General features: G+C 36.9%; 1 protein-coding gene across 2 annotated transcripts in view; it reads left to right on the top strand.

Moving 5' to 3' along the window:
• Positions 1-16,133, top strand: part of LOC149789891 (histone-lysine N-methyltransferase EZH2-like) — a 104,376-nt gene that overhangs the window by 66,558 nt on the left and 21,685 nt on the right. For both annotated transcript variants that reach the window (XM_089971963.1, XM_089971964.1), the window contains 2 exons: positions 4,953-5,014; positions 15,068-15,163. In XM_089971963.1, the coding sequence (XP_089828089.1) occupies positions 4,953-5,014; positions 15,068-15,163 (158 nt within the window). The remainder of the gene's footprint in view (positions 1-4,952; positions 5,015-15,067; positions 15,164-16,133) is intronic.

Genomic DNA, 16,133 nt, shown 5'->3' on the forward strand with positions numbered 1-16,133 from the left:
CATGGGTAGCCTTTCCAGACGGGGGAAGCTATATTGATGAGATGAATGAATATAGTAAGAAATCTTTAAATTAACTTAAAGTATAGTCTGACTATACCAACCCGTTTGTACTTTCTACTGATTTCAATAATGGAAACCTTTAATGTGATAAAAAGTGCAAGGAACTTAGTCAATTCATTCATTGACTTATAATTTTTAACTTGATTGTGAGTAGAGTGGGCCTGACACTGCCATCGTCTGCACATTTCATGCTTAACGGAAGTTTTCAGTATAATAGTCGGAAATGCTCGAGATCCATTTCCAGTTCTTGGACATGTCCATTTTCAGCAAAGGGGTGTGTGAACGACTACAGATGTACATACATAAGTCATCTGCTTCCGATATTTACAGACAAGCAAAGGAAAAGAATGACAACAACAGATTTGCCTTTCACACCTGGATTTAACAAGCAGTTTAATTCTGTGTTCATATATGCATATGGATATAATTTCAAACTCTCAACATTATGTGACTTACGGAATTATCTGGCAGTTAACCGAATAGGATGAACTACATCATTATGTTGTTTGATGGAAAAAAACTAGCACATAATGTCTGCAAAATGGCGCCATGTTAATATGGAAAGTCCATTAAACATGTAAGGTGCAGGGGAAGCCAGTATTAGTACCATTCTGGTCACAATCGGGTTAGAAATTATAAATCAGTGATTCAGTTGACTTAGTTCTGTGCACTTTTTATCACATTAAACATTTTCGTTATTAAAATCGGTAGGGGGATACAAAGAAATGGATGTATAGTCAGACTATTGTTAATATCTTCATTGAAAAGTAGCATTTATTCAGATACGTCTGGTCGTAATAAAAACCCCGCAAAGAAACCCAAAAACACTTTGTGAAGCCAAAAACTCTATCAAGAGAATGCTGACCCCATTTCCTCTCAATGTCGGCATTAATAATACTAACCTTAGAGGTACATGTACTTTGGTAATGAAAATCTGACCTCCGGAAAAAGACATCAAGAAAAATAATTGTATTTCATACCTTAGCGTATGAATTAAATATTGGTTCAGGACACATTAATAATAAAATATGGCCACTTGTGAGGGGTAAATTGTATATGTTCAGGGATGGTCCTGGCTTTTAAAAAGCTGTCGCCAAAATAATCGCCAACCTCAATATTTTGTCGCCAATTTTCAAAAAAGTGTCGCCAAAAAAAGTAGTGTACATTTTTCCAAGTGTTAATTTAGTCTATTAATGTAACAGGCAATGAAAATTACAAAAGATGGATTGGTTAATACTTTAATTACAACAAGCATTAACAAAATGTTACAAAGTGTTACATGAAGATCCGTTGCTATTTTAGGGCTGCCCACTTGTTGAATGCAGTTTCAAAGTCTAATTTTTCACATCTGTACATGCTGATTCTCATTAAATTCTCGAGAGATGAGATGCAGAGCTTATTTCTGATGTCAGTTTTTATGAGGTTCATCTCACTGAATCCACGTTCACAGTCCTCATTCCTGACAGGTGACACCAGTAGTCTCTCAGCAGCCCCCCCCCCCCTTATGGCTAGCGTCACAAAAATTGTAGCGAATTGCTTCCTAAATCCCAAGAATGATCACTGAATGCTGTATAAATTTTCTCGACAAGAAAAATAGGATCTCCATTCCCACGAATGAAACTTACACGAGTCAACACCTGGCAATATTGGACCGTATATATAAGCGTAAATTCACACCCAATTTAGGGATTCTTTCACTCCTGTATTTTGAGAAATAAATAATTATTATTAATTATGCAAAACTGTTTTTTTTTGGTTTTTTTTGCTATTTCTTGTTGCGGAGTTTAAGTCTCTGCAGCCGTAACACGGGACTGATGGCAAAAGGAAAAGATCAATGAGTAAAATGCTGCACTGGCGATAGATGTAATTGTGATTGAGATTTTTTCCATCTGCTTTGTATTTATACGCAGTAGTCGGTACTTCAAAGGTTATCAGTTTTCTATGAAGGTTCAGCAAAACTATTGTATTGGTATATGTATAAAAAAAAACAGAAGGATTAGCCATACAATTAATTGTATCTGTTCTATTCGCGTCTTCAGAAGTGGGTCAGTTGTAGGTATAGTGCGGTAGCATGATTGACTGTATCGCAGCATACAGTACTCAGCCCAGATGTCAGCATAAGCAGATTATGATGTAACAATGCACTGTAAAGATAGGGTTGTCAATAAGAACAAAGGATCGTTTGTGTAACAGATTGATTCCAATGCATTGCTTAGTCAAGTTTATGGCTTCCTTTCGTTCTGGCTTTAAATTTATTCAGTCCAAATCCATGATTGTATGTATAAATTAAATAACCAAAAAGTATGTCACCAAAAAAATCGCCAGATGGGATATTTTTGTCGCCAATAAGGAAAAAAAATCGCAATTTGCGACATTGGCAAAGCCCAGGACGATCCCTGTATGTTGCACTAATATGTTGTATGGTAGTTGTGTTGGAGTAGTAGCCTTTTTTGAGGGGTACTTTTGAAAACAAACTCTTCAGCACCAAGGAATTCTAGCTGTAAAAAGTGGGTGGCCACTTGTTAAGGGGTTGTTCATGAGGAGGACCACTGTACTGTTAATAGAAAACCTTCATTAACTTGGTCTAAGTAACCATTGAATAGAACTTGACCAAATTTGACATAATTGTCCTGGTACATAGGATTATCTAATATGCCTGATAAAAGTTGAAAATGCTAGAGTTTTATCAGCTTTGCTATAGAGCATCCTGGCATAGGGGCATTTCATTGTTGGACAAAGCATCTGGCATAGAGGCATTTCATTGTTGGACAAAGCATCTGGCATAGGGGCATTTTATTGTTGGACAAAGCATCCTGGCATAGGGGCATTTCATTGTTGGACAAAGCATCTGGCATAGAGGCATTTCATTGTTGGACAAAGCATCCTGGCATATGGGCATTTCATTGTTGAACAAAGCATCCTGGCATAGGGGCATTTTAGTGTTGGACAAAGCATCCTGGCATAGGGGCATTTCATTGTTCGACAAAGCATCCTGGCATAGAGGCATTTCATTGTTGGACAAAGCATCCTGGCATAGGGGCATTTCATTGTTGGACAAAGCATCCTGGCATAGGGGCATTTTAGTGTTGGACAAAGCATCTGGCATAGAGGCATTTCATTGTTGGACAAAGCATCCTGGCATAGGGGCATTTCATTGTTGGACAAAGCATCTGGCATAGAGGCATTTCATTGTTGGACAAAGCATCTGGCATAGGGGCATTTCATTGTTGGACAAAGCATCCTGGCATAGGGGCATTTCATTGTTGGACAAAGCATCTAGCATAGGGGCATTTCATTGTTGGACAAAGCATCCTGGCATATGGGCATTTCATTGTTGAACAAAGCATCCTGGCATAGGGGCATTTTAGTGTTGGACAAAGCATCCTGGCATAGAGGCATTTCATTGTTGGACAAAGCATCCAGGCATAGAGGCATTTCATTGTTGGACAAAGCATCCTGGCATAGGGGCATTTCATTGTTGGACAAAGCATCCTGGCATAGGGGCATTTTAGTGTTGGACAAAGCATCTGGCATAGAGGCATTTCATTGTTGGACAAAGCATCCTGGCATAGGGGCATTTCATTGTTGGACAAAGCATCTGGCATAGAGGCATTTCATTGTTGGACAAAGCATCCTGGCATAGGGGCATTTCATTGTTGGACAAAGCATCCTGGCATAGGGGCATTTCATTGTTGGACAAAGCATCTGGCATAGAGGCATTTCATTGTTGGACAAAGCATCCTGACATATGGGCATTTCATTGTTGAACAAAGCATCCTGGCATAGGGGCATTTTAGTGTTGGACAAAGCATCCTGGCATAGAGGCATTTCATTGTTGGACAAAGCATCCTGGCATAGAGGCATTTCATTGTTGGACAAAGCATTCTGGCATAGGGGCATTTCATTGTTGGACAAAGCATCCTGGCATAGGGGCATTTCATTGTTGGACAAAGCATCCTGGCATAGGGGATTTTAGTGTTGGACAAAGCATCTGGCATAGAGGCATTTCATTGTTGGACAAAGCATCCTGGCATAGAGGCATTTCATTGTTGGACAAAGCATCCAGGCATAGAGGCATTTCATTGTTGGACAAAGCATCCTGGCATAGGGGCATTTCATTGTTGGACAAAGCATCCTGGCATAGGGGCATTTTAGTGTTGGACAAAGCATCTGGCATAGAGGCATTTCATTGTTGGACAAAGCATCCTGGCATAGAGGCATTTCATTGTTGGACAAAGCATCCTGGCATAGGGGCATTTCATTGTTGGACAAAGCATCCTGGCATAGGGGCATTTCATTGTTGGACAAAGCATCTGACATAGGGGCATTTCAGTGTTGGACAAAGCATCCTGGCATAGGGGCATTTTAGTGTTGGACAAAGCATCCGACACAGGCATTTCATTGTTGGACAAAGCATCCAGGCATAGGGGCATTTCATAGTTGGACAAAGCATCCTGGCATAGGTGAATTTCATTGATGGACAAAAGCATCCAGGCATAGGTGCATTTCAGATTTGGACAAAGCATCCTGGCATAGGCGCATTCCAGTGATGGGCAAAGCATCCTGATGTGCAGTCACATATGGATCAATATAAAAAACCTTGACAAGACCTAAAATACTTATTATCAAAGGGGCTTTTTATATACTTCTGACAAATAACCAAGATTTTTAGCAGGACAGTGACAGCTTGGAGAATGTCCCCATGGTTCACAAAAGTGCAATACCTAGCTGGTGAAAGATTTTGTTTCTTCTTGACGCTTATTCTGCAATCTTTTACAGTATTTTAACATTGACTGCCCAAGTAACTTTTAATTGAATGCCCAAGCATCTTTCAACATTGAATTGGGGATATCAGGACATTAACTTTTAAAATATATTTGACTTGTTTTCAGATCAATTTGACACCAACAAGATTTCATGCAGGAATGTAAGCGTACAGAGGGGATTGAGAAAGGTAAGCATTTGGAAACTAAAGCACACACTAAATGTATTGCCAATTTTCCACCCAATTCTGAGTAGCTGTTACACCCAACTACACTGTGTAATATCCATGAGTTACAGATGATGTACAAAATGTTAAAGGCATATTAGCATTGTCCTAGCTATATAGTGTATTACAGTGTATTACACATGGATTGTGTTCAAGATACAGTGTACTACTGACTGGTAAACCTTTACTAATTAACAACCAATGGAGTTAACACTGTTGAGTCGAGTGTCATTTACACTAGATGGGTGCAGTACAGCCCATGCCGGAATAGTACCCCTGCATATATCACTTAACTACACTGAGTAACATATTGCACTGAGACAAGTGTAACATGATCAGCTGAGTTTACATGTACTGCATCAACTGCAGCAGTTCATTTAATGTTATAGAAATAAGCCAGTTTTCCATCCAATTCTGAGTAGCTGTTACACCCAACTACACTGTTTAATATCCATGAGTTACAGATGTTATAGAAATAAGCCTCACACCCCCTCATATCAAAAAGGATTATACATACTGTGAACAGGAGAATAGTAGAGAAAATATGACAACAGAATTTGAAATGCTAAACCACAATATGCAAACGACTGGGCCAGGTTTAATTTTCAAATTGAGTAAGGGAGAGATTTTATGTACAAATGGATGCCATGTCAACCTTCCTAATTTAAAAATTCATAAAAAGTAGAGTACACCTTTGAGATTAAAAAGGTCCATAGTTAGCTATAATAAAGAAGAGTCCCTCGATGGGACATGCTCTACAGGGTGAAAAGAATTTCCAGAAATTCAAGATAAGACCATTTCTTCATTTTAACTTTCAAGTGTTGAAATCATCTCTGATATCCTTCAGCAATAACAAGATTTTCAAATTAGCTGCTCTTATACACATATTGAATATCAGCTTGGCACCATTTTCATTTAGGTCCAAGTGAATATTATTAGAAGTCTTTTGGCGAATACCCCATGTCATCCAATCAGGACGAGTAGTGACAGCAAGATATGTAGAGCCATCATTATGGCAGTCATTATGGGTGTATGGCTGGCACATTTTCATTTAGGACTTGGTGAAAACCCCATAATAATGATAATTAATGGGGATTTTTATGACTTGCACCATTTCAACTAGGTGTCATTATGTTATTATTAAGTCTATGAGTGAAAACTGCATGTTGATGTAGCCGTCCATTTGGAGAGGAGTAGAGATGATATTTTCTAGAATTACCTCCCATTCAGGAGAATTAACAATGGCAGCAGTATTGGATGTTAGCTGTGGCAGCAGTATTGGATGTTAGATCAGCACTATTTTCATTAAGACCAGGTGTACTTCATAAGAAATCTTCTGGTGAAAATCTCACATCACTGTCTTTCTGTTCAAGTAGGTTTGTGATAACATGGTTTTTAAGATGGCTGCCATGACTGTATTGGCCCATGTTAATATGACCATTCATTTAAAGGAAGTGGCAATATAAAGATTATTAGGATAGCCATATTAGATGTCAGATCAACACCACTTTCATTTAGGATTAACTAGACATCATACGTCTTTTAGCTACTCATCATAAGTCTTTTAACTAGACATAAGTCTTTTAGCTAGACATCATAAGTCTTTTAGCTAGATATCATAAGTCTTTTTGCTAGACATTTAGCTAGACATCATTAGTCTTTAAGTGGAAACCAAATGTTGATCTATTGAGGAGGAATAAGTTACAATAAAATGTTCAAGATGGCTGCCATGTCACCATATTCAACATCAGATGAGCACCAGTTTAGTACCGACAGAAATGGCTTTTATTGAAAGTATATGTTGATGTGGCAATCCATTCAAAAGGAGCGGCAATAAGATTTGTGTGATGGTGGTCATGTTAGACTTCAGGTTGGAGGTATTTTTGTTTAGGACCAACTAGACATCATGATAAGTGTTAGTGCAAATCCCATCTTGATATAAAAATCCAAAAGTGCTTAGTGCAGATCCTATCTTGATATGAAAATCCATAATAAGTGTTTAAGGCATGTCCCATCTTGATGTAAAAATTCATAATAAGTGTTTAGTGCAAATCCAGTCTTAATATAAAAATGCACAAGTGTTTAGTGCAAATCCCATCTTGATATAAAAATCCATAAGTGTGTAGTGGAGATCCCATCTTGATATAAAATTCCATAATAAGTGTTTAGTGGAGATCCCATCTTGATATAAAAATCCATAATAAGTGTTTAGTGCAAATCCCGTCTTGATATAAAACTCCGTAATAAGTCTTTAGTGCAAATCCAGTCTTGATATAAATATCCATAATAATTGTTTAGTGCAACTTCCATCTTGACATAAAATTCCATAATAAGTGTTTAGTGCAAATTCCGTCTTGATATAAAAATCCATAAGTGTTTAGTGCAAATCCCATTTTGATATAAAAATCATTAATAAGTGTTTAGTGCACATCCCATCTTGATATAAAAATTCATAAGTGTTTAGTGCAAATCCCATTTTGACATAAAAATCATTAATAAGTGTTTAGTGCACATCCCATCTTGATATAAAAATTCATAAGTGTTTAGTGCACATCCGATCTTGATATAAAATTCCATATAGTGGGAATAGCAATAGCAAGGTTTTCAAGACTGACATTGTGGCAGTCATATTGGACACAGTATTGTCATATAGCAGCTACTGATACAAGAAATCGTGTAGTGGAAACTCATGTTGATATAATCATCCATTTAGCAAGAGTAGCAATAATAGTTAAATTTTCAAAATGGCTTCATTTGCTGCTACATTGTACATCAGAATGGCGTGGTTTTAATTTAGGACCAACTTGACTTAATTAGATGTCTTTTCATGAAATCCTGTATTGATATGACCATTCATTTAAGAGGAGTAGCAACACAATTTTCAAGATGGCCACTGTTTTGGAAAGTTAAATTATCTACCGTATATCTGCAAAACAATTATCCATGTTTGTTTGTATGCCCATCTGTTAATATGTTGATTACACCTAGGTCATGTTATTTGAAAATTATTAAGATGTAGACTGCTTGGTGTGTTGTTGTTGTTGTTGTTGTTCTAGGGTTTAACGGCATTTTTCAGCACATGATAGGCTATACATGGCAGCCAGTATTAATGGTGGAGGAAGAACCTTGGAAAACCCAGGGAAGAACCACCGATCCACGAGAAGCTACTGGCAGGCTTTCCCACATACCCACACTAGCCGAGCCTTGGACTCAAACTCACGCAGACAGAGGTGAGATGGCAATGATCCGGAATGGTAAGCGCTTTAGACGACTCGGTGCTTGGTGTGAGAATTGGGTTTATCGTGTTCTTTTGGATATACATGTCCATGTCTGTCTCTGTCCATCTGAGGGTTCCTGAGTGGCCGAGTAGTCTAAAGTGCTCACTATTACAGATCATTGGCATCTCACCTCTGTCTGCAAGTCTTGGGTTCGGCCAATGTGGGTATGTGAGAAAGCTTGCCAGTAGCTTCTCATGTGTTGGTGGTTCTTTCTGGGGTTTTCCCAGATTCTTCCTCCACCATTGATACTGGCCACCATATATAGCCTATCTTGTGCTGAAAAATGGCATTAAAACCTCCAACAACATCTCAGTCCATCTGTAAGTCTTTCAAGTTTTTTGTTTCATGGAGTATGCTTAGTATGCAGCTCAGAATGACTCATATGCCATCGCTTGCTACTTAAGGGTATTGTATTGGATGTAAAATGACTCATATAGCATCACCGGTTACTTAAGGGTGTCATAGTGGATGTAAATTGACAAAACACTATGAATTTGGATGGGGAGATTAAATGTAAAATTACTTATTTGACCCCTGTCTCAGATTAAATTTTTTTTAAAAATCATTATGATTATATAGCTTTATTGATTGCAGTAACAATCACATGAAAGAAAATTTGTAAAGTCATTAAAAAGTTCATGAAATTTTGGGCAACCATTGCGATGTGCTATAAATTGGCAGTGCATTTTTTCTGTTGCAATCATTGCAATGTGCTCTAAATTGGTAGTGCTGGTTTTCTGTTTTGGCAATGCAGTGTGCTATAAATTGGCAGTGCTTGTTTTATGTTTTGGCAATCATTGCAATGTGGTTAAAATTAGCAGTGCTTGTTTTCTGTTTTGGCAATCATTGCAATGTGGTTAAAATTGGCAGTGCTTGTTTTCTGTTGTAGCAGTCATTGCAATGTGTTACAAAATGGAATTGCTGGTTTTCTGTTGTGGCAATCATTGCAATGTGGTTAAAATTGGCAGTGCTTGTTTTCTGTTGTAGCAGTCATTGCAATGTGTTACAAAATGGAATTGCTGGTTTTCTGTTGTGGCAATCATTGCAATGTGCTATAAATTTGCACTGCCAGTTTTCTGTTGTGGAAAACAGATATAATCTTAATAATTGTGTTATAATGAAAAATATTCACATGCCAGTTTACACTTCCTTTATAAGGAGGAATCCATGTTCTTCAACCTGTGCAGAATTGCTGAATAGTCAATTGTTCATTCCCGAATGGCCGAGTGGTCTAAAGCGCTCTCCATTACTGATCACTGCCATCTCACCTCTGTCCGTGTGAGTTCGAGTCTCTGATTCAGCGAATGTGGGTATGTGAGAAAGCTTGCCAGTAGCTTCTCGTGGATCGGTGGTTTTTTCCGGGTTTTTTCCCGGGTTCATCCTCCACCATTAATACTGGGCGCCATGTATAGCACTTTGTGTGCTGAAATATGACGTTAAACCCTACAACAACAACATCAAAAAATCACTTGTTCATTCAGGTGTGAGTGAGAGAGTATTTTTTTTTTCCATATATTATTACAGACCCTCAAATAGACAATGAGAATAGTATACCATACAGTTGGTATTTCCACCAGTGAAACAAAAATGTAATGTGCAAGGAATGCCAATGAATTACGAAAGTGTCGAGTGCAAATGCTAGACACACAATTAAGAATAATAAATAAAAAGGGAGATAAACATTGATGCATTTCATAAATTAATTTGATATGGGATTATAAGCTGATACTAAATCTCCAAGGTGACCCAATTGCATGAAGATAAGTAGATTCTTTATGCTGATCTTGTTTGTCAAAGAATGCAAGGATGACATTGTCACCAGTAGTTGTGTTCTTTGGATTATAGTTGTGTTCGCCCTTTGGCATGTGTGACTCGTTAGTTGTACTCGTTTGTGTACTTCTTACAGACTTGATTTTTCTCTGTTTCAAAGTGGGATTCTGCTTTTCTCCTGACTTGAATCAAATTTTTCTTGATTATAGTCTGTTTTTTTTCTTCATATCATCTCTGATCCAGTTTTCTAAAAACAGTCTGTCCAGTCTGATTCCGCAATGATCCTTGTAAATTATTTGTTTCATATATTAGTTAGCATATGACTCTTGTAAAGATTATTCAAATGTTTAAATTCGTCCAATGAATCTTCATATAATGGAAACTGATGGCAATGGAAAGAAGAAGCATGCTTGTAAAACATGGCTTCCCAAGTTGTTGAGAGAGAGCATGACATGAAACATTTAGATAAAGGTTTAAAAAATGTATGGAAATGGGTATTGCTGGAGCAAAAAGTTGACGGAAATTTAGTTGGTCAGTTTATAAGAAAACTGAACACCAGAGGACTGGCATTGTGTGACCTCTGTAAGAAAGATCTGAATTAAGTTAATCATGTTTGGAAAAGTTTGGAACAGCATGTACAAAAGCTGAACAGAATATGTGATATGAACACTGAGATTCACACGAAATAACTTAAGCATCAATAGTATTGGATAACAAATTCTTGTGACTAAATATTGTGAAATTATTGAAGTAAAGTTCAACATTTTTGTTAAGTCGATTAATTTTTTACATGATTATTTTGGTTTATTTTATGACCATTATTTGCACCAGGAGCAGCTTTTATGAGTGTAAAATGTCTTTTTGGCTGGGGGCCTTTGGCACCCTGGTCACCCAGATCGGAGGCACTGTCCCTTGAGACCCTGTTGGGAAAGAACCCCCAAACCCCCTTGAAAATTTTTTCACCTTTTTCTATGGAAGACCAAAATCATGTCTGTTCTTAATTATGTGATTAACCACTAGTAGTACAATGCCTCCCAAGCAAGCAACTGGAAGCAGAGGTGCCCTGAAGGTCCAGCGAAATTCCCCTTCACAGAGACATCCTCCAGTGTCATTTTCCGGTGGTTGTCTGCATCCCCATCTTCTTTCATTTAGAGCTGTCACCAAGTAAACAAGCAGCAATAGTTATAAATTCATGTGTTTTATATTAATGCCCAGTTTCCTGTTTTTATTGGGCTGTTCCTAAAATATTTGCCAAACATGTGATTGCCACAGTCAATTAAAATATTCCCGACTTGTGAATTTTCCTATCTTGTGTTAGTTCTTTAAAACATGTACTGTGCATGCTTAAATTTCATGTACTGTGCATACTTAAATTTTGTGTACTGTGCGTACATATATGGGTTTTGTTGGGGAGATGTTTGCACTGGCTTTGGTTATTTTTTGTTCAGGGATGGCAATTCTTTTCAGATATGGTGGGTGGGTGCATTTCACTGAATTATTGGTTCCAATTTCTTTTCAGTTATACTTTCTTTTCCCCAAGTCTTAAGAAGGTGCTCTTCTCTTTCTGCTCTTCCTTTAGGCCTTCTTTCTGTGAGCGTTTAATACTTCTGTTTGGTATTGAGTCCTTTTTCTGCTCTTTATTTCAGCTCTTTTCTTCTTTTCCCATGCCCTTTGACATTTTTGGTCTTTTGCCTTTCTTCTGATATTCTTTACTACTGCCATACTTTATGAAATGTCAGCATCTTAGAGGGGGTTGTTTATTTTTTGCCCCTTGATCATTTACATAGTTCAATGGGATTGTTATTTCATCTTTATTAGTTTTTTCCTGATTATTTTTTTAGATCTGCAATTCTTTGGTATGTTTATAGCTTATTGTTGTTGTTTATTTATTACTTGTGTATATTTTGGCTCAGTATTTGTTAAATATTTTTTAAATAATTATTATTGTTTTTTTGGAGGGGGTAGGTGAAATGGCATTAGCTTTGTAAAAGACATATCTTTTCTGAGTAATCAGGTCCCATATTGACGTTTCAAAGACATCTGTCTAGCTGGTTGGACCTTTTGTTAAACACTATTTTATTTGTAATAGACGGATATCTTTGCTGAATAATTGTGTCCCGTATTAAATTATCAACGACATCCATCTATACGGTGGTAGCTAATATGGCCCCTGATTTTGTTTGTATCTACATTTCTTTGATAACTTTATAGCCTATCGTTGTTTTTAAGTGATTTATATTTTAGTTCAATTTTGTAGGCGTAATGGTATCAACTTTGTACAAGACATATCTTTTTGTTTGACCCCTCTGACATTTTTGTTGTTATGGATTGGCGTGTGCCCTATCTTTCTTCCTCTTTAATGGCTATTATTTTAATTTTATTTTTTTTAGTAGTACCTTATGCTCTATTTGTCCCCTTTTACCTGTTTTGTTAATGCATTCTGAAATGTTGTTATAGGTCCATCCTTGGTTCTTGTTTTTTGCCACTTGTAACTCCGGGTATGTGCTTCGTTCTCCTATTAGTTCCTTATGGGTTTTTAGTTCAGCCATCTCCTGGTTGTAGTTGGGGCATATATTTAGCAGATGTTCAGTTGTTTCTGGAGTTGGGCAATTGGGGCTATTTGTAGTTGTTCCCCTTTTTATGCTTCCCTGCACATCCTGCCAATAGGGTTTTATCAAGTCTTATTTGATTTTTTTATTGTTCTGTCATATGGGTTATTGAAGGTCAGATACTTAATTTTCCTATTTAGTTTATTCTCTGTTTTGTATAATTGCTACTAGTGTCTTCTCACCACATGGCATTAATCTTGTTCTGGATAATACTACTGATTTCAATGAAGCTGTATGCGATGTTTTTGGCCATGGATTCATTTGTGGAGTTTTTTGCTTCTGTGCCTGCCTTACCATTACTCGGAATTTTGATGTGGGAGGGGTTCCATACGAATTGAACTTATTTGTTGTTTTTTTTCAATTTCTTTGAGTAGAGATCTTGTTGTTGTTGTCGGGTTTAATGCCATTTCTCAGCACATGATAGGCTATGTATGGCGGCCAGTATTAATGGTGGAGGAAGAACCCGTGAAAACCCCAGGAAGAACCACTGACCCACGAGAAGCTACTATCAAGCTTTCTCACATACCCACATTGGCCAAATCCTAGACTCAAACCCACGCAGACAGAGGTGAGATGGCAGTGATCTGTAACGGAGAGTGCTTTAGACCACTCGGCCACTCGGGGCCCCCGAGTAGAGATCTTGCATAGCTAATCATATTAAGTCTACTTTTTGATTGGTATGTTGCCAAAGATTGTAGTACACTGTACAAGTTGCTTAGAATGACCATTTTAATTGTTGGATATGTTTTTATATAGGTTAGTGCCATTAGTATTGCCATGAATTCTACAGTGTAAATTGCACACTGGTCTGGTCGTCTTTTTGCAAAGGTGATGTCGAATTTTGGAATTGCTATCCCTGCTGCCATTTTATTTGAATTTTTTGTTTTTGATCCATCTGTTACGATTTGGATGTCGGCCTCACATTATTAATAATGTCCAAAATCCTATTGTATCAGAGGTAGGTGAACAAAACACAATAGAAAATAAATGTTTTAGAAATACTTAGCTATTTTTTTTACTTATTGCAATTGTAGTTGTATTTTATTTCATTGTAAAATCAGTCCTGCCATTTGCATTTATGCATTTGCTATTTTGCTAAAGCACACTTTTGTTAAGTGAAGATGTGAATGTTATAGTACTTTCCTTTTGACACAGACTTGCTATAATAGTTATTTCCCTTTAGCACTCTCAAAAAACCCCAAAAACTCATCATTGGGAATTGCTATAATAGTTATTTCCCTTTAGCACAATCAAAAAAACCCAAAACTCATCATTGGGAATTGCTATAATAGTTATTTCCCTTTAGCACTCTCAAAAAACCCCAAAACTCATCATTGGGAATTGCTATAATAGTTATTTCCTTTAGCACTCTAAACAAAACCCAAAACACATCATTGGGAATTGCTATAATAGTTATTTCCCTTTAGCACCCTCAAAAAACCCCAAAACTCATCATTGGCAATTGCTATAATAGTTACTTCCCTTTAGCACTCTCAAAAAACCCCAAAACTCATCATTGGCAATTGCTATAATAGTTATTTCCCTTTAGCACTCTCAAAAAACCCCAAAACTCATCATTGAGAATTGCTATAGGTGGCACTCTACAGTTTCGTATTTTGCATAGGGTTAGGATTTTAAAGAAAAAGAATTTTCCCGGCTTTCCTCACTGGTTATACTGGCTGTTTAAAAAGGACCTTGTATATCTTAGGTATAATTAAAAGAACCTTTAATTCCCTTTAATTTGATGTATGATTGATGGGTGTACTATGGGTTATAGGGTATACAGCTTGGCCTTATTTCAAATGTGAACCTTTCAAAAAAGTGCTAGCTCTACTTAGTCATTTTCACTTCCTGAACTTAGAGGTAAATTGTATAAAAAAGAGCCGATAACTTTTTTTACATTTTACATATTTGGTAATTCATTCATTGCACTTTCAGAAGCTGGTATTGTCTAGTCTGGCAAAATTCATTTTCCCTATTTTAATAGCTGCTATGTATAGTGTACTTTAGACTAATTCAGGCTGATTTTTTAACACAAGGGAGCAGTCATTTTAGTTAGCAGTGTGCTTAAATCATGTAAAATTTCCAAAAGTACAATATCCAAAAGAAATATCATCCACATTACATTAATGTAGCATAGAGGTATGCCAACATTCTCTCCATTGTGCATGTTTTAAATGCGAACTACTTCACCTTACATACGTCACTCTCTCAGAAAAACATATTATCTGGTGAGTGCCCCCATAATAGTTATTTCTCTTTAGCACTCTCAAAACACCCCAATAACTCATCATTGGGATCTGATTATGTTATAAAATTTGTTATGCTCAGATGACACTGCTAGTCTTTCATTGTTTCAGCACCTATTGATGGCCCCCTCGGAGGTGGCAGGATGGGGAATCTTCCTCAAGGAACCAGCAGAGAAAAACGAGTTCATATCAGAGTATTGTGGAGAGGTGAGAAATGTAGTTTTATGTTAGACTTTTTTCATCCAAATAGTGCTTTATTTTGAACTCCATATAGGTATCCTTAATTTGCAAAATTCACTCATTTAAAAAAAATGTATTCGAGACTTAAATGTATGTACTTGTGTATAAAGGTGGTGCTCCACAGTTTTGTATTTTGCATAAGGCTAGAATTTTAAAGAAAAAGAATTTCCCCGGCTTTCCTCACTGGTTATACTGGCTATTTAAAAAAGACCTTGTATATCTTAGGTATAGTTTGAAGAATCTTTAATTCCCTTTATTTTTGTGTAGAATTGATTGGTGTAATGTGGGTTATAGACTATAATGCTTGGCCTTACTCCAGATGTGCACCTTTCAAAAAAGTGCCTGCTGTACTTTGTCATTTTCACTTCCTGAACTTCAGAGATAAATTGTATAAAAAAGAGCCGATAACTTTTTTTACATTTTATGTATTTGGTAATTCATTCATTGCACTTCGAAGCTGTTTTGTCTAGTCTGGCAAAACTCATTTTCCCTATTTTGATAGCTGCTATGGATAGTGTATTTTAGACTAAGTCAGGCTGATTTCTTAGCACAAGGGAGCAGTCATTTTAGTTAGCAGTGTGCTTGGATCATGTACAATTTCCAAAAGTACAATATCCAAAGAAATATCATCCACATTACATTAATGTAGCATGGAGGTATGCCAACATTCTCTCCATTGTCATGTTTTAAATGTAAAGAACTTCACCTTACATACGTCACTCTTTCAAAAGTACATAATAACTGGTGAGTGCTCCCTAATAGCAGTTTAAGTTCAATGTAAGTGTATAATATAATGGCAGTTCAAGGTCTGTGTAAGTGCATAATATAATGGCAGTTCAAGGTCTTTGTAAGTGCATAATATAATGGCAGTTCAAGGTCTCTGTAAGTGCATAATATAATGGCAGTTCAGGGTCTGTGTAAGTGCATAATATAATGG

This window comes from Sinohyriopsis cumingii, chromosome 10 (genome assembly GCF_028554795.1).
Source record: "Sinohyriopsis cumingii isolate HCF-2022 chromosome 10, ASM2855479v2, whole genome shotgun sequence".
In the NCBI taxonomy this organism is placed as follows: domain Eukaryota; kingdom Metazoa; phylum Mollusca; class Bivalvia; order Unionida; family Unionidae; genus Sinohyriopsis; species Sinohyriopsis cumingii.